The following is an 18,395-nucleotide window of genomic DNA, read 5'->3' as shown; positions in this document are numbered from 1 at the left end:
TGTAGAACAATTAGGAATTAATAATGACATACATTAGGTGAAGTGAGCGATGAATATCAGTGTAATTTTCTAAGGAGATGAGTTGTGAATTATCTCTTCAGACATTTCTGGCTTCAAAAAGTCTGTCCAGGATAGCCATCTTTCTCAACTATGCAAAAATCTGTATTTGGCTGTTTTGTATTCATAAAAGTTTGAATGTAATTTGAGCGGACTATACCTTTAAGGAGTGGGTGGGACTTCGTAACTCCGTTTAGCTATTGGAGAGGACAAAGCTGGGAGGGATATAAAAATCGCTTCGTGATCCTGGATGATCAAATAGGTTGCTAACGGCTGTACTTTACACCACTATTATGGCTGGTGCCTTTAGGACCTTTGCACCGTGGCGATTTGTCCGATTTGCCAGGTAAGTTCAGGTTATAGCTGCTTGCAAAGTTGACAACGCATCCCTACGTAACGTTGGCAAAAATGCCAGCATTGCTACAGTAGCATTTTAGTTAACTGTTAGCAAGCTACAGTAACATTAGCCATTTCATTCGCGAGGTCAAATCTTAACTAACGTTAGCTAACCATTAGCCTAGCTAGCTGCGCTAACTTTGCTGCTAGTCTGCTAACACCTAGACTAGCTTCATGGAATATTACCTATCCAAAAACGTTTACATAAGCTTTTAGATCGCGGTCAATATTTCCGAGGTTTATTGCTTTGCATGTAGGCTAGCTATCTAGCTTGCTAAGACAATGTAGCATAGCGATAGCCTACTGTAGCTTCCGAGCTTGACACCTGACTGCTCAATCGCCGAGTGTGAATGAATGGAGGTGATGGTCTAAGGACAGTAATGTTTTTAAAGAATCCATTTGTGGCCAACTCTGCACCCTATCATCTACCCACAGCGACAAACAACAGTTTCATTTTGCTTTTCATTAAATTGTATTTATCTAGTCACTTAGCCAGCAAGTCCAGTATTTTAAAGAGCTATTGCCAGCTAGCTAGCTCCTCATAACATCAGTGGTGACCTTTACTCCACATTCAGTTGTGTCTGTTCCGTGGGCAGGGATGATGCCTTTTACCAGCCAATGACAGTCGGATGTCTAACCAGAGGAAAGATGAAGCCATTATTCTGCATGGTACAACAGTTGCTGTCAGTAATTGTGGCCATCTACTGTACCTGTGCAAGTAATGTACAGTGGGGGAAATAAGTATTGAAAACATTTTCCCAATAAATGTATTTCTAATGAGGCCATTCAAGTGAAATTTGCACCAGACTTTGGTATTAAGTCACATTTTATGTGAAGAGTTAGGGGTATGGTTTGTAAAAACACTTAAAATGCAAAGGACCACAGAACCTCTACCAGTGCACTTTTTTCCCAGCACAGCCCTTTGACACCTGCTAGGTAGGTACTGTAGCTGTGTATGTCGTCTTGTTATGATTTTCATTTTTCCCTTTAAACTGATATCATTTGTACAACATTTCTATATGGTTACAGCCTAATTCCAGCATGTCTAGAGTGTTAATTACCACAAGTCTTTGATCGAAGCTTACAACTCCTAAGCGTTGGGGGTTCAGCAATAAGTTCAAGGAAGTTGATAACGCCTCTTTTGGGCGGATGGATACGGCGGGAAGATCCTGTGGAGGATAGGATGGGGGTATAGAGGTTTTCAATGAGGCAACTGTCTTGCTTCGAAAACTCCATCACTAACAGTGATGAGATTAAAACTAGGATACTAGTTGTACGCATCTGGGAAAATAAGGATTTTTCTATCACAGTTTACTGTACTTCAAACAACATGTACTCACCACTGGGCAGGTTGCTTAGGATTCAAACATTCATACAGTAGGCTACTCTTCAGATTGGTTGTGGACCTTGGACAGAACAGAAAAGCAGGTGAGCCTAGCCTCATTTGTGACGCTATATTCCGCTTCGCTAATATAGCGTCACATCTCCTTCCCATAGGAGAAAAGGGGGTAAACAGTGTTCCGGGGCACTTCTTACTATTTCCCGACGTCGTATCTCAAATGTGTATCCACATGCTCCTACGGATGTCTGTCCCAAAAATGGGTTGTAAAAATTATAGGTCATCTTAAATCTGATTATTTGACAGGTTGTGACCAACATTTTCAATGCGACTGCTTCTTCATATGTTTTCGCTTTACTGGCAGACCCGGTGCCTGATCCGCAGGTAACTACCAGTAATGCGAGAAAAGCTGAAGAAGTGGTTGCATTGAAAATGTCAGTCGCAGTCTGTCAAAGAATCAGATTTAAACGGCTATTCCACCCCGACCATGATTTTTACACACCGTTTTGTTACAGACATGCATAGGAGCATGCGGATACGAAGCGGCATACCATACAGTATAACATCACGTGTGAGGCTAAGGTGGGCCTAGACTACAGCAGACTGATGTGAGAGGTTTGAATAATGAATGATTTATTATTTAATCTTTCCCTCTACAGGGGTCTCCAGGACATTCCAGGAATCTGTGGCTAATATATAACCACCGTCTCTGCGTCTAACTAATATATATCTTCCTCCACCCCTATCCCCTCCCCAGGGCGGTCCAGGTGTCCCACATCCCCAGTCTGAAGCTCCACACCACAGGAGCCATGCCGGCTACGGTAGAGCAGTTCAACCAGGCCAAGAGCCAGTTAGGCACGCTTAAGGAGGACCCGGGTAACCATGTCAAACTGCAGATCTATGCCCTCTTCAAACAGGTAAGGCCAGACCAGCCTGTATTGGTGTGAGATTTACCTGGTATTTCTCTGAGATGTTCTGTTCTAAATCCCACACTTCATATGGAAAGAGAGGCAAAACCCTAAGACGGCTAAATTCCAGGTCGTCTTGAATATTTAGGATGTCACAGTTGCATAGTCATGTCTGCAGATGTAATATCAAACAAACATCTTTATTTGTCATGCGGTGAGACACACGTACATCACATGGTGCAGGCAGCGAAACACACACACACACACACACACACACACACAAAATAGCTGGAGCATCCACCGATGAAACTTCTCTCTGGGCAGCCGGGAGCAGACAGTAGGCAGCGTGTATGGGACATGCACGGGGGTAACCAAGTGCTCCTGTCCGTCTTCGCCAGGGATGGACAGCGTTAGCAATATGTTCCTCTGCATGTTTTTCGTACTGCGTTCTTTATGGGGAAACCCTTGCGAACACGGAGAGAACATGCAAACTCTAATACTACCCCCCCCTCCCTCCCTTACTTTCCCTCCCTCCATTTTTCTCTCCTCTCCACCTCTATGCCTAGGCCACCCAGGGACCGTGCAACACACCTAAGCCCGGCATGCTGGACTTTATCAACAAGGCCAAATGGGACGCCTGGAAGTCTTTAGGATCTATACCAGCGGTAACCACACACACAATTTAGCATTTATATCCTTGTGGGGCCCCCTGAACCTAACCTTAGTCATAAAATGTAAATCTAACCGTAAACATACATTGACCCCTAACTCTAACCTTAGCACTAACCCTAACCTTAAACCCACAGTAACCTTAACCCTATAACCCCCCCCCCCCTCCAACACACACACACACTTAAAATACTTAATTATAACTAATCTTCTCTCCTCCTTTCTCTCTCTTCCTCCAATCAGGAGGAAGCCAGACAGCAGTATGTGGATCTGATTGGCTCTCTAGTGGGGGCAGAGGCCCCAGCCGAACTGGCCGCACAGCCTGCTGGGAGCATGGCGATGACATTCGAGACACTCCTAGTTACTACGGAGGACGGTGTCACCACCATCTGCCTCAACAGACCACAGAAGAAGAACGCCATCACCGTCAAGGTAACAGGAGTACAGATACAACCTTAAACTGTGACCTTTTCTACCACACAACACACTTTACTGTTGATGCAGGAGGGGGAGGTGTTACAGGTTGTATCTGATGAAAGTGTTCTTTGGGTGAACTTTCTCTTTTAAAGAAGAATTCAAGTGTATGATTTTGTAGCCTCTAAACACATGTAATATGTGTCTTGTTTACAATTAACTTAAACCAAACCCGAAAATTTCATTATTTTTAGTAAAAGGTTGAAAACTGAATGTGGTGGTTACAGATGCTATTATTTTGATAGACTCAATTGACCAGCATGCATTGCACGAAACTGAGCTATCGGGAAGAGGCGAACGGAGTCGGAATATGGCAGAACAACAGCGGTAGCCATCATCCCTCAAGCGAACATTTGTCATTCAGAACATTTGTCAGACCCTCTATCTAGCTATATTTGCTATTGAAGAAAAACAGACAATGCTGTGTGATTTGTGGAATTAAGGATTTACCTGCACTGGCGGTTTCCATCGGTTGCCGCAAAAAGTATTTTGTGTGAGTGTGCAATCGCATATTTTTCATTTTGTTGAAGTTACTTTATAGGGTAGGCTAGAGCTAGAGGGTTAGCATGGTGCACCCGCCTCGAGTCCCCGTCCTAGACAGGTTTTTTTTTTTGTAGTCCTTGTTATTTTGCTTCTGGGGATTTGTCAACGCGTTTCGACACGGCAAATCCCCAGAAATGCAGACTTTGTGAACATGCTTTGATTACATGGAGAAACTATTGTCAAGGAAACCACATTTTTCTTTGTTTTGTGGGTGTCTAATGTTGTTCTAGGGTGGAATTCTCCTTTAAGATGGTTATATACACTCTAGTCCAGTACCCAGCCCCTGATCATTCCTCCCCAGGCTCTAGTGTTTCAGGAATGGATGCCGAGGAGATGTTGATATCAGGTCCCATGATTTCCTGACTTGTTCTTCCTGTCTGGTTGTCCAGATGTACAATGAGATCATCGAGGCTCTGGAGCTGGCCGGCAAAGATGACTCAGTGCTGACCGTCATCACAGGTACAGCTATACCTTCTCTACCTGCTGACCCTTCCTGACACTGTTTACTTACCCTCAATGTCTCTGTGGACTGCGGAAGAGCCAATGGGCTTAGAGCCTTTTCAGCAGCTCTTTGTAACAGCTAGCTGTCTCTGGTTAGGCAACAACCATTCTATCTTCTACCCTTTCTCCCCTCCTCTACCCCTCCTCCACCCTCTACCCCTCCTCCACCCTCTACCTCTCCTCCTTCCTCTCCCTTTACCTCTCCTCCACCCTCTACCTCTCCTCCTCCCTCCACCTCTCCTCCACCCTCTACCTCTCCTCCTTCCTCTCCCTTTACCTCTCCTCCACCCTCTACCCCTCCTCCTCCCTCTACCTCTCCTCCTCCCTCTATCCCTCCTTTGCCCTCTACCTCTCCTCCTCCTTCTAAGTCTCCCTCTCCTCCACCCTCTACCTCTCCTCCTCCCTCTACCTCTCCTCCTCCTTCCACCTCTCCTCCTCCCTCCACCTCTCCTCCTCCCTCTACCTCTCCTCCACCCTCTACCTCTCCTCTCCCATTACCTCTCCTCCACTTTCTTCCTCCCCTCCACCTTCTACAGATTCTTCCTCCTAAAGCGCAACTCTCAGCAGCTGTCTAGACAGTAGCTAGATAGCTGAGCCCTTGTTTAAACAAGTGTCTGCTGTCTGCTCAGGGAGTGGAGACTTCTTCTGCAGTGGGAACGACCTGACCAACTTCACCAAGATTCCCGAGGGAGGCATGGAGCAGATGGCCAAGGACGCTGGGGAGCTGCTCAGGTTAGGATGGAGGGAATGGGCCGCTTGATCGGTCGACTGGTTGATCTATACAGCAGAACACAGACTGACTAAGACGCCAACTATCGCTAGTCTAGCTGGAAATGTTTCTTAAAATGTGCGTGTGTGTCTCCTCTCCCAGGAAGTATGTGAAGGCGTTCATCGACTTCCCCAAGCCCCTGATAGCGGTGATCAACGGGCCAGCTGTGGGCGTGTCCGTCACCCTGCTGGGACTGTTCGAGCTCATCTACGCTACTGACAGGGTGAGGCAGATTGACAGAGTGAGGCAGATTGACAGAGTGAGGCAGAGGCAGACTGACAAGAGTGAGGCAGACTGACACGCAGACACAAACGGACAGCAGGGGCACATCAACACTCTAATCTAATAGTCCTTTAAAGGTGTCCTATTATGCTAATTATCAACAATTTAATATAAGTCTTTGGGGTCCCCAAAGTACTTTGAGTATTTTTGCTGAAAATACCATTCAGAATGTGCGTTCTAGCATGCCTCTATACCCCTTCTTTGACCACAAGATCAGATTGAGCGGATTTGAGTGCTTTTTAATATGCAAATGAGCTCAAATAAGAGCAAATCGGCAGGCTAGAGAATGAGGGCTGTTGGCGACGCCATGCTACCTCAAATATAGCTGGCTTGCCAGGACCATCCACACTTGATGCCACTATGACAAATTTCATTGTCCTCTCTCCATGACTAAACATGATAGCGTTAGTGCCCATGTTATTATCTCCATGGTTGCATGCTGTTACCTCTAGCTACATTCGCTAGCTAGACACCACCAGGCTATATGACACCATTCGACTACAAACAATTAAAGCTAGATTCTGTAGGCCAAGGGGAATCCAATGATGTCCTCTTCTTAACATTTGATCATTTTTAATGACCGCTCGGTGAACTAGAAGTTTACCAATTTCATTCCACTAACGTTACTCTAACATACGATGAGTGAAGCATCCGGGTTGAGGCAATAGGGGAGTTTGTTCATGTTAGCTAGCTAGCATTAGTACTATATGCAAACAAACACACAGTATAATTACTTACAGTTTCTGCATAATTTCCACGGACAGTTGGTATTGCTTGATCATTCTGAAAGAGCTCATCTGAAAATCCTGCATTGTACTGACCCAGGCTGGAAAAGCAATCGGGGGAAAAAAATGGCTAGCACACACTGCTAGTGTTTTTCCAATATCAGCGGCAACATTGCCATCAAAAAGAAAATGTATCCACTCGGCTCTGCTGTCCTTTGAGCTTGGGAGACGATCTGTGCTGCTTAGTACATCCAAGAACAGAGCATTTTCCGTGTAAAGACATTATGCTAGCTAGCGGGGTCGCCGATTGTGACGTAAAGTGACACGGGAGATTTGAGTGGCTTGCAGGGACTGACTTTTTTTCTAAAGTTTTCATTTCGGCTGACCACAACAAAATGACTGGGTTGTTTCACTTCATACTTTGTGTGTTAGTAGGCCCATCAGAGACTCAAATGTACATGCAAAAACAATGAAACAGTTAGTTTTGCAAACATGGACCCCTTTAATGAAGTATGACAGCAAATGATCATGACTCTCTTGTCCTTCCACCCCCCCCCCCCCGCCTTATCCCCCTCCTCCCCAGGCGACATTACATACTCCCTTCAGTCAGCTGGGACAGAGTCCTGAGGGATGCTCCTCCTACACCTTCCCCAGGATCATGGGACCTGCTAAGGTACCCCCCCCCCCCGTGCACACACACAAACACACAGACACACACACACTCACATACCATTTGATCCCTAGTTTGACTCACCGGATGTAAGTTTCGTATACAAGTCATGTCATTAGGAGGCTGGAGAATCTCCCTGCTCCAATCAGTGACGCCAGGAGATTCTCAATCAGTGGCGTCGCCAATCAGATTCAATCCAAACTCCTCCCCTTCTGCTATCTGTGTGTTACCGTTTTCTTGGCTGGTTTAAAGAAATGCCTTTCTCCAGCGCTGGCACAGCGTACACGAAGTGTGGAGATGGGTCTGGCTATGCGAGACTATTCGACCCCCATCTCTAAGCTGTGTTTATGTCCCTGTCCGTGTGCGTCTCTTCTTCCCTCTCTCCAGGCCAATGAGATGCTGCTGTTCAATAAGAAGCTGACTGCCAGCCAGGCGTGTGAGCAGGGTCTTGTGACAGAGGTCTTCCCTGACAGCAGCTTCCAGACAGAGGTGTGGACGAGAATCAAGAGCTACGCCAAGCTGCCCAGGAATGTACGTTCTTACACACACACACACACACATACATACACATTCTGGATCTCCTTTCTCTGGCACTGTCTTACTGTATGTCTGTCTCTCTGGTCCCTAAACTCTTGATCCTAATAAGTCTGTTTTTCCAGTACAAACAGCTGACATCTGGTGTCCCTACACCTCTGCCCTTTCTCTCTATACTCTGTCTTCATTTCCAGTCAGCAGATTGGTGTGATGTCATGTTAATTCGTCACACCCTCTTCTCTCTGCCCCTCCCCCTCTCTCCACCTCCCTCCAGTCCCTGGCCCTGTCCAAGCAGCTGATCAGAGAGGTGGAGAGAGAACGTCTCCACACCGTCAACGACCAGGAAGTGGAGAGGCTGGTGGAGCGCTGGCTGTCAGACGAGTGCATGCAGGCCATCATGAGCTTCTTCCAGGCCAAGGCCAAACTCTGAGGGGGGTGGGCAAGGCTAACAGAACAGCTAACATGCTACCAGAAAATGTCCTCTCTCTCTTAGCGTCCTCCTCTAGTAGCTTTTGAGACACCTTCTTCCTTCAGACATGGGAGGTGAAGACAGGACACGAGGAATCCAGGAGAGACTTGAGATGCTTCCCTGATTAGACCAGACACGCACAGTATCATCTGTCCTGTATCAACTACCCCAAATGCATAGACCCTACACCCTAGCCCTCTACACCTTAGCCATTGCAGACTGGTGTGGACTGCGTCCAGCTGACAACCACTAACATCTAACCTGGAACATCAGGCACCTATCAGTGGAGTGTTCAAACAAATGCCTTCCTTTCTACTACTTTTTCAGGAACATCATTTTAAATGTATTTAGTATGACTACTGTGATGTCTGAAAACACATGCACACATACACACACACTAAAAAGAATGTACATAATGTTAATTGAAACAACATTGTTGAGGAAGATTCTGGATGTCTTGTAATGGTGTTTTTCCTGTTTATTGCCATGACCAGGGCATTGTGTTCAAATGCCAGTGCGTGTGAGTGGACATGGACAGAGATACATAGATGAGTGTTTAGCAGAGAGAGGATGGAGGTGGACAGTGCCTTACGCAGACCGAGACCAGTCGGGAGCCACCCAGACTGCCTGGGACCGCCCAGGGCTGGCCTGTCATGTATGGTAGTACGATTTTCTCTCTTTTGCCACCGAATCACTGTCAGTCAATGCAGTAAATAAATGGGATTTTGAAGAAAATTTGTTTTTGTATGCGTGTCTGAAATGGAAGGGATATCTTTGTTACTAGCTGGAAGGTTGACAGTGAGGCTGAGCCCTAATTTGTTGAAGAAAAGTTGTTAATCAAGAAGTGCTACTGAATAAAGTAATGATTTGAAGGTATCATACTGATCTGATGATTTCTGATGAATTTTTCTCCAGCAAATGTGGGCCCAGGGTGCCGGCAGGTTAATTAGTATCGGGAGCTGTAGTTCCACTCAGAATCCAGTAGAGGGCGTATTGCACCAATCAAACATCCAAAGTGTCCCCAGTTCAGTTTAGGTTCAGGTCCACCATCCTACAGAAGAACTGTGTTCAGCTGGAGCTGAGGTAGGAGGTGAGGATGAAGCTAGTTACCTGAGTGGATGTCATGAGATGGATAGAATGGAAGATGAGACTGAAATGATTCGGTGGCAAATGATTCCTTGCTGCCATCGTAAACGTCTCGGAATAAATCGTGAGCTTGGGTTTCCTGCAAGCGGCACAGGCGTAACCATGGCAACTACGTCCCATTAACCCAACACGGTCCACAACGTTGGACCATATTGGGGCGCTCCACCCGAGACCGTAACCTAAGTCAGACCCCCCCACCCCCCCACGATCTGGGGTTAGGAGCTCCAATGCCATGTGTCTCATCTGGGAAAGGACCTCCCCGGCCTACGCTGCAGTACGCTGAGGGTCTGCTTTGCATGTCACACCTGGCGACTCTAACCTTTACCTTTACCTGACCGATAGCAGGTAGAGCTACATCAGCGCCTGTCCCTCTGGAGATAACGGCTGCATGACGACCCGTCTCCCCGCGCCAAGGAAAACATCCACGCTGATGAAACGCTGATAGAGCAGCCGCAGTGTCAAGCCTTCCTCTTCATGGGATGACCGTTAAAAAAGGATGGGAGGAGGGTGGGAATGTGAGAGGAGGATGAGAGAATGAAGGGTGAATGGAGGGTTACGGTGTGTGTGTGTGTGTGTGTGTGTGTGTGTGTGTGTGTGTGTGTGTGTGTCAGATGTGTGGAATATGAACGCTGGTTCTCCGGGCCAAGAACAAACGTCATCCTCCAGCCTACAGCACACCGGTCATGCTTCAATGGGATGAGCGTTCACATAGGTGGGAGAGGATGGATACGGAGGGGTGGGTAGGCTGAGAGTAGGGCTACAGCATGACTGGTATATGTGGAACAGATAGATGTGTTGTGAACACTTTGCCGTAAGTGGACACTGATTACTAATCTGTACATAGTGCTGCCTTTAGTAACGACATTGTAGTTACATAGGAGCTGCTGTGTAATGATGACATGGTAGTAACATAGGTTATTACACAAGCCATGGAAGAAGGCAAGGGGGAGTGGGGGTGACACAGGGGACAGGAGACATACTGTAGGAGCGGGGGTAGAGGAGAGGGATCCATGAGTCATTATCTAGACAGGAATACAGGGGCGTTATCTCTTATCTCCAACGGAAAAATCGGAGGAATCTTCTGAACTAAATCAGTGACCATGAATCAGTGGGCCAGAGCTATAATTTGTAATTGAGATGTCATGCGTTTTATTTGCCTTCGGACTTGTCACATAGGAATCTGATTTGTGGCACTTATTTCATTGCGCTGAATGAGATCATTCAAATGCAATTTTTGCGAATATAGTTTCTATATATATAGTTGCTATAAATATAGCTTCTTGACCCACGTCTGGTTTACTGGGCCGACGAATACATAAATCACTGACCAGGAAGTAGACAGAGAGGTGTAGAAGCTGATTTGTTTATTCAAAACTACATCATGTCTGAACTGACCTATCAGGGAGAGATTAGAGAGAAACCTCATAGTGAACCACGAGCTAATGTGGAATCATGAAAGTCAACCATGGACTCTCGTGCGGGCACACACACGTGCACACACACACCTACCTATAGGAGGTGTATAGATATGTGAGGAGAGAGGGAAGTGTCTTGTAATTGATTAATGCTCCCAACAGACCTGCTGGAGTCTGTGTTTCTCTCTTTCTCTCTCTCTCTCTCTCTCTCTCTCTCTCTCTCTCTCTCTCTCTGTCCCCCTGCCCCCCTGCCCCCTTCTCTCTCTGTGAGAAATGGCAGGTGTTTCCAGGTCCTGACAGGTGCTCGCTGTCACCTGGCTGATGAATGACCCGGGCCACCGGGGAGACTCCACAGGGCCTCTGGCTAATGTTAGCTCAGCTACTCTGTCTGCTGGACAGCTGTCTGTCTGGTACAACACTGGGAGTGAGAGAGAGATATAGACAGAGAGAGAGAGAGAAACAGGAAAGCACCCCGGAGAGATGGGGATGAAAAGAGGAAATGGTTGTGTGAGAATGGGTGGAGGAGGGATAGAGAGAGGGGGGGGGGGGGTCGTCTCCCAGGTGCTTGTGTAATGGTTTGTTCTATGGAGTTCAGATGTTGACAGACGACGGGGGAGACGGAGTGCTAGCCAAGACTTTCGCGCAACCGTTTTCATGTACGCCAAAGGTTTCAAGCACGCAACAGTCGAAAGAGTCGGACAGAAGGTTCGCCTGTTCCTTGTTCATTTGCTGAGCTTTCAGTTCGCAGCCGTCTAGAAAGATGGATGGCGCGTCGATTTCCATATGCTCTTGATGTATGATGATCATGTAATGCCGGCAGTAAACTCAACTAACATCCCGTCTGATTGATCAGTGGAATAATATTTAGTTTCCTACCTCAGTTTTATTTCTCCCCTTTCGCTTGTTCATGTGCGTCTTTAACGTGGTGCTATCTGTAAGGTGCATTAAGACTCATATGTCACCATTACCGGGAGAGAGGGTTTCCTCCGCATCACGCAGAAGGATACAGTTCATATCCTCTAGCTGATCTCGGCGGGGCCGGGTAGCTCGTAAATAATGATCTCTCTCTGTGTGTCTCCTGTGGATGAGGTTTAAACTGTAACATAAACTAGCTAGCCAGGATGGAAAGGACTGCACAACACCTGGGCCCCAGGAATCCTGCTACGCTCATCTCTCTCTCTATCTCTCCACCTCTCTCTTTCTCTCTCTCTCTCTCTCTCTCTCCACCTCTCTCTTTCTCTCTCCCTCTCCACCCACCCCTCTTTCTCTGCACCTCTTTTGCCATTGCTTGATAAAGGTGTAGAACTTTCTTTGATAAAAATTTCGAACTTTCTTTCCTTGTCTCACATTCCGTCCGCCCCGCCTCTCCCCCACGCAGGGTGCGTTCTTAACAAGGTGTGTGGGGGGTTGCTTGGACACGGTGGTGCGCGTGTGTTTGACAAAGTGTCTACGAGCCGCAATATCCCACTGCCCCTCAAGTGACATGGCGTTTATGGGCTGACAGAAACGAGTGGAGCCTTCGGGGCTGTACACACACACACACAGACGGGTATCTGGTCAACATCAGGGCTGGGTGATGGATGATAAGAGCAGGGAGCTGAGGGGATTTAAGAAGAGGAAAGTGGAGAGGGAGGAGGGGGAGGGAGGAAAGCTCCAGTCGTAGAGAGAGAGAGAGAGAGGGAGTGAGGAGAGAGGGGTGAGCATTTCTTGGCCATGGTAGAGGGAGAGAAATATGGGAGAGATATGAAGAGAGTATGGAGGCCAGAGGGAGAGAGAGAGAGGGTAGGGAGGGCAGGGAAAGAGAGGGCAGGGACAGGAGGGAAAGAGGGAAGGTAGGGAGAGCGACGGAGGGGGAAGCAGAAGAGGGGGACAAGGGGAAGGAAGGAGGGTGAGATCCAAGGGGCAGAGGGAAGAGTCCCCAGGACACTCCTTCCCAGAGATGAGTGATGCTTCTCTGGGGAAAACCTCTCCGTTTGAGGCCCCCGTCCTGGAGCTACTCCAGCAGCTCTGATGAAGGAGGGATGGATGGAGGTGCAGGAAAGGAGGACTGGAAAAGAGAGTGTTTAGAACAGACCAGGAGGAAAGGGTGGTGAAAGAGAAAGGGAAGACAGAGTAAAAGTCAGACACACACACACAATAACAGTAGCTCAATTCTGCCTGATCCCAAATGATTGACATTCGCTCCCCATTAGTATAGAGAGACTTGAATTCTAAAAAGCCTTTACTGGCCAGTCAAAACTGAAAATGCATAGAGATGACAGGAACTTAATCACACACATGTCAATAACACAGGAAATAAACAGTTCCCTTACAAGGAGAGAGAGAGGTACTGTAGATGTCAGTTGTGAAGTTTATATATCAAGCCCTGTTTGTTGTGGCCTGGTGACCTCATGTCACACTCCGAGTGTCAAGTGGGTTCCAGTCCTCCTCTACCTAACCTCTTATCTAAAAACTAAACACACACATGTATGAGTATATATGTATGTATATATATATATATATACACTATATTGCCGAAAGTGTGAGGGAACCATGGAGAGGGAGCTTGGCCGGAGAATCGGAGCAGCTGGTGCGGTTCTGCAGTCGCTTTACCGCACTGTTGTGACGAAAAGAAAGCTGAGCCAAAAGGCAAAGCTCTCGATCTACCGGTCTATCTTCGTCCCCACCCTCGCCTATGGTCATGAAGGATGGGTCATGACCGAAAGAACGAGATCACGGATACAAGCGGCCGAAATGAGTTTTCTCCGGAGGGTGGATGGGGTCTCCCTGAGAGATCGGGTGAGAAGTTCAGTCATCCCGGAGAGACTCGGAGTAGAGCCGCTGCTCCTTTGCGTCGAAAGGAGCCAGTTGAGGTGGTTCGGGCATCTAGTGAGGATGCCTCCTGGGCGCCTCCCCAGGAAGGTGTTCCAGGCGTGTCCAGCTGGGAGGAGGCCGCGGGGTAGACCCAGGACTAGGTGGCGGGATTACATCTCTGCACTGGCCTGGGAGCGGCTAAAGATTCCCCAGGCAGAGCTAGTTGATGCTGCAAGGGAGAGGGATGTCTGGGGCCCCCTGCTGGAACTGCTGCCTCCGCAACCCGACCCCGGATAAGCGGATGAAGATGGATGGATGGATTTATTGCCAAATGTATTCGCTCATCTGCGAATTTAAGTGACATCCCATTCTTAATCCATAGGGTTTAATGTGATGTCGGCCCACCCTTTGCAGCTATAACAGCTTCAATTCTTCTGGGAAGGCTTTCCACAAGGTTTAGGAGTGTGTTTATGGGAATTTTTTACCATTCTTCCTGAAGCGCATTTGTGAGGTCAGACACTGATGTTGGACGAGAAAGCCTGGCTCGCAGTCTACGCTCTAATTCATCCCAAAGGTGTTCTATCGGGTTAAGGTAAGGACTGTGCAGGCCAGTCTAGTTCTTCCACACCAAACTCGTTCATCCATGTCTTTATGGACCTTGCTTTGTGCACTGGTGCGCAGTCATGTTGGAACAGGAAGGGGCCATCCCCAAACTGTTCCCACAAAGTTGGGAGCATGGAATTGTCCAGAATCACTTGGTATGCTGAAGCATTCAGAGTTCCTTTCACTGGAACTAAGGGGCCAAGCCCAGCTCCTGAAAAACAACCCCACACCATAATCCCCCATCCACCAAACTTCACACTTGGCACAATGCAGTCAGACAAGTACCGTTCTCCTGGCAACCGCCAAACCCAGACTCGTCCATCAGATTGCCAGATGGAGAAGCGTGATTCGTCACTCCAGAGAACGCGTCTCCACTGCTCTAGAATCCAGTGGCGGTGTGCTTTACACCACTGCATGCGACACTTTGGACTTGGTGATGTACAGTACAGGTATGGCTTGGATGCCGCTGCTTGGCCATGGAAACCCATCCCATGAAGCTCTCTACGCACTGTTCTTGAGCTAATCTGAAGGCCATATGAAGTTTGGAGGTCTGTAGCAATTGACTCTGCAGAAAGTTGGCGACCTCTGGACACTATGCACCTCAGCATCCGCTGACCCTGCTCTGTCATTTGTTGGATGGGTGAGTGAATACTTTTGGCAATATAGTGTATATACACACATCCTTTGCGTCTTGCCAATCGTCACATATTTGCATTGTTAACATGAATTGAATATCTCCACTCAGGGAGATTACGAGAACACAGGAGGTACAGAATGATAACGCCACAGCAGAGTATTCTGGGTATTAAAGGTGCAGTATGCAGTTTGTGATTTCCTGTTAGATTTTGGAAATTATTTTGAAAAATGCAACCGACAAAATCCCTGCCCTTCCCTTTAGGCCTCCCTCCAAAGCCACTCCCCCAAACTGGGGGAAAACAAATGAGACTCACTAGGCAGGTAGGTAGGTTGACAGGCACCCAATCATTTCAAGTTGGCACTTACAGTATTACAGTCCTGTGACTTGTGATTGTGGATTTATTTAATTTTAGTGTCAGAGCACTTTATTTATTGATTGCTGTCGGGATGTGATGAGAATTGTAAAAAATATAACTGTGCCAAACCACATACTGTCCCTTTAAGGTCAATTTTTATCCGGCAAGCTTATGTCCTAATGTATGTCCTTAACTGCCTGCATACTGTAGCAGACCATGGCCTGACTGTACCTCTACGGGGTTGTTCAAGGACTGGAGCTTCCCAGACACCATCAACCACTTTGCATGTATCACACATGCATACCCAGCCGCCAGGCTCGACCTACATATGGTAGCCTAGCAGCACGCCCCGTGAGAGCGGGGGATGTCTGATGTCTATGTTGAAAGGGGTTTTGAATCACAAACGAACCATTCATCTTGCAGGCATTCGAGTTCATCGCTGTGAACTGGAAGGAACTTCAGCGAACCGTGTGAGTGTACAGAATGGCCTAGAACGCCCCCTCTTTGATATACTCTACATCTGCCTGACTCATGCTCTATAAATATTTCCTGAGATTTTTCCGAGATTTTTCCACGCGTTTAATTTTTCAAAGTATCTTGACCTGTTTTTCTGCAGTATTCCAACTTGTTTTTCTCGGGTGTTATTGTTGGGAGCAAAGTTCACACAAGCTGGATGGTAAACATTTCCTCTCTCCCTGGTCCTGGACCGAACTGGCCTCCTGAGGGCTGCGGGTGAGCAGGATAGGAGAGGCCAGGGAAGAGTGACCAGGATAGGAGACCAGGAGAGGGGGACCAGGATAGGAGAGACCAGGCGAGAGTGATGAGGAGAGACCAGGAGAAGGGTGATGAGGATAGGAGAGACCAAGGGAGAGTGGTGAGGATAGGAGAGACCAGGGGAGAGTGATGAGGATAGGAGAGACCTGGGGAGAGGCATGAGGGAGAGACCAGTGGAGAATGACCAAGATAGAAGAAACCAGCGGAGGAGGATGAGGAGAGACCAGGGAAGAGTGATGAGGATGAGTAGAGACCAGGGGAAGAGTGACAAGGATAGGACAGACCAGTGGAGAATGACCAGGATAGGAGAGACTAGGGAAGAGTGACGAGGATGAGGAGAGACCAGGGGAAGAGTGATGAGGATAGGAGAGACCAGTGGAGAATGACCAGGATGAGGAGAGACCAGGGAAGAGTGACGAACAAGGATGAGGAGAGACCAGGGAAGAGTGATGAAGATGAGTAGAGACCAGGGGAGGAGAGTGATGATGATGATAGGAGACCAGCGAAGAGGGGTGGCTGAGAGCATCACAGCAGGAGATCTCCTCTTGCGTCCCAGCTCAGATCTCCACGTTGCCTTTCAAAGAGAAGGCTTCAACTCCAGGCAGACTTACACAACCCTCACACGTGAGGAGATTAGTCAACGCCGTGCTACAGCTCGGCTTCCCTCTCTGTGTTGTGGGCGAGGAGGTGGGTGGTATCAACGCTTCTAACGTCATTCTAGAAACAGTGACGGAATGTTCCTGATCAACTTCTTCTGTCACCTCACTGCTTCTCAGAGCTGGGGGAGCTACAGTAGCTGGCTTTAACCTACACACTGCCCCGTAAAAGCTACAGCCAGCCCTGTGCAGGCGAGATGAAAATCTTGAGAATTACTGATTTCCTGTTAGCCTTAATGTGAGAACTGGTTTGTCGGGCTTGGAGGTCCAGCCTGAGCTTATTCACCCTCCCGGTCAGTTTGGGGTTTTCCAACTTCAAAGCCTCTGCTGGTCAAATAAAACACTGTGTAGAAAAAAATAAACATGTTTTTGGAATCTAAAGGGTGATGAGTGTATAATGTTAACCTTTTGCGTGTGTGTTTGTATGTGTGTGTGTGCAACAAGCGTTTTCTCATTCAGCAGATGTTTATTAAAGCTTTAGTATTTGTGTTCAAAGTTGCCAGCAAAGGCGCCTCTATCTGGTACATAAAACAGGCCCACCCAACAAACACAGCCTGTCTGCTGAATCATCTCCTGCTGTAGGCTGTTGCCTGTTTACTGTGGCAACTGTATGCAGTGCACTGTACACACACACAAACATGCATACAGAAATGCACACACATACACACACCCCCCCCCCCCCCCCCCCCCCACACACACACACTCACACCCAAACTAACTTAACACACCCACAAACACACACACACATCCCACACACATCACAGCACCTCTACTTCAGTGCAAGCTAGGACAAGAGGCTGTTACATCAGCCTCAGCTGTGCTATAGCTGAGGCCTTGCTGCTGAGTAATCTCACACACACACACACACACACACACACACACACACACACACACACACACACACAGCTGTAGTCGTCGTGGATGAGGTCTTTACTGCTGAGTAATCAACATGGTGAGCCTCCACAGGTGGCGAGACGCGAGGGCGGTCTCTCCCGCCCTCCTTCCTGCCCCTCTCCGACCATTCCTTATATGGGCGTTGTTAAAACAGGACAACACCTTCTGCTCCGGTGATGTCATCCTTTCATGTTCAACAGCATGTCTGCTGTCAGTGTTGTGCCTTCTGACTAAGCTGGCTTTGATAACGTGTGTGCGTGTGTGTGTGTGTGTGTGTGTGTGTGTGTGTGTGTGTGTGTGTGTGTGTGTGTGTGTGTGTGTGTGTGTGTGTGTGCGTGCGTGCGTGCGTGCGTGTGTGCATGTGTGTGTGTGTGTGTGCTCTGGGGGTGTTCTGGAGAAGCTCTTCATCACGTCTCGCTATTTGATGTGTGATGTTTCATTCCGTCATCAAAGAAAGTGAATTAAGGAACATGCTGTGTTGTGGCTGAATTGCTGCTGACACACACAATCACACACGCACACACACACAGTAGTGTGAGAAGCAGATGTGAGGATCTTGTGTGTGTCCAAAAAAGTGAGTGTTTTCTTACGCCTGCTCTCACCTACTCACGCTATGATGATCTGATCTCAGCTCCTCCACAGTCCGCTGCAGGTTTTCAGGCTCATGATGGGACTGTGATATCAATATCAACCACTCTTCAATATCAACCACTCTGACATCAAGTCACTGTATAACCTACTGTAAACGTCTTAATTTTAATATTCTTCACGGTCATATTAGCAACA

The 18,395-nt window shown here is 47.7% G+C and overlaps 1 protein-coding gene across 1 annotated transcript; it reads left to right on the top strand.

Annotated features, from left to right (window-relative positions):
- The first annotated feature begins 331 nt into the window (after positions 1-331).
- Positions 332-9,179, top strand: eci2 (enoyl-CoA delta isomerase 2). The gene is made up of 10 exons (XM_084460272.1): positions 332-403; positions 2,550-2,709; positions 3,267-3,365; positions 3,613-3,801; positions 4,776-4,845; positions 5,517-5,619; positions 5,759-5,879; positions 7,247-7,336; positions 7,721-7,864; positions 8,142-9,179. The coding sequence occupies exons 1-10, from the start codon at positions 351-353 to the stop codon at positions 8,295-8,297; spliced, it is 1,185 nt and encodes a 394-aa protein (XP_084316398.1). The 5' UTR covers positions 332-350; the 3' UTR covers positions 8,298-9,179.
- Positions 9,180-18,395: the final 9,216 nt, after the last annotated feature.

The sequence above is a fragment of the Borostomias antarcticus genome (assembly GCF_949987555.1).
Source record: "Borostomias antarcticus genome assembly, chromosome: 2".
Taxonomy (NCBI): Eukaryota; Metazoa; Chordata; class Actinopteri; order Stomiiformes; family Stomiidae; genus Borostomias; species Borostomias antarcticus.
The sequence above is the reverse complement of the archived record's forward strand: the minus strand, read 5'-3'. Positions and strand labels throughout refer to the sequence as shown.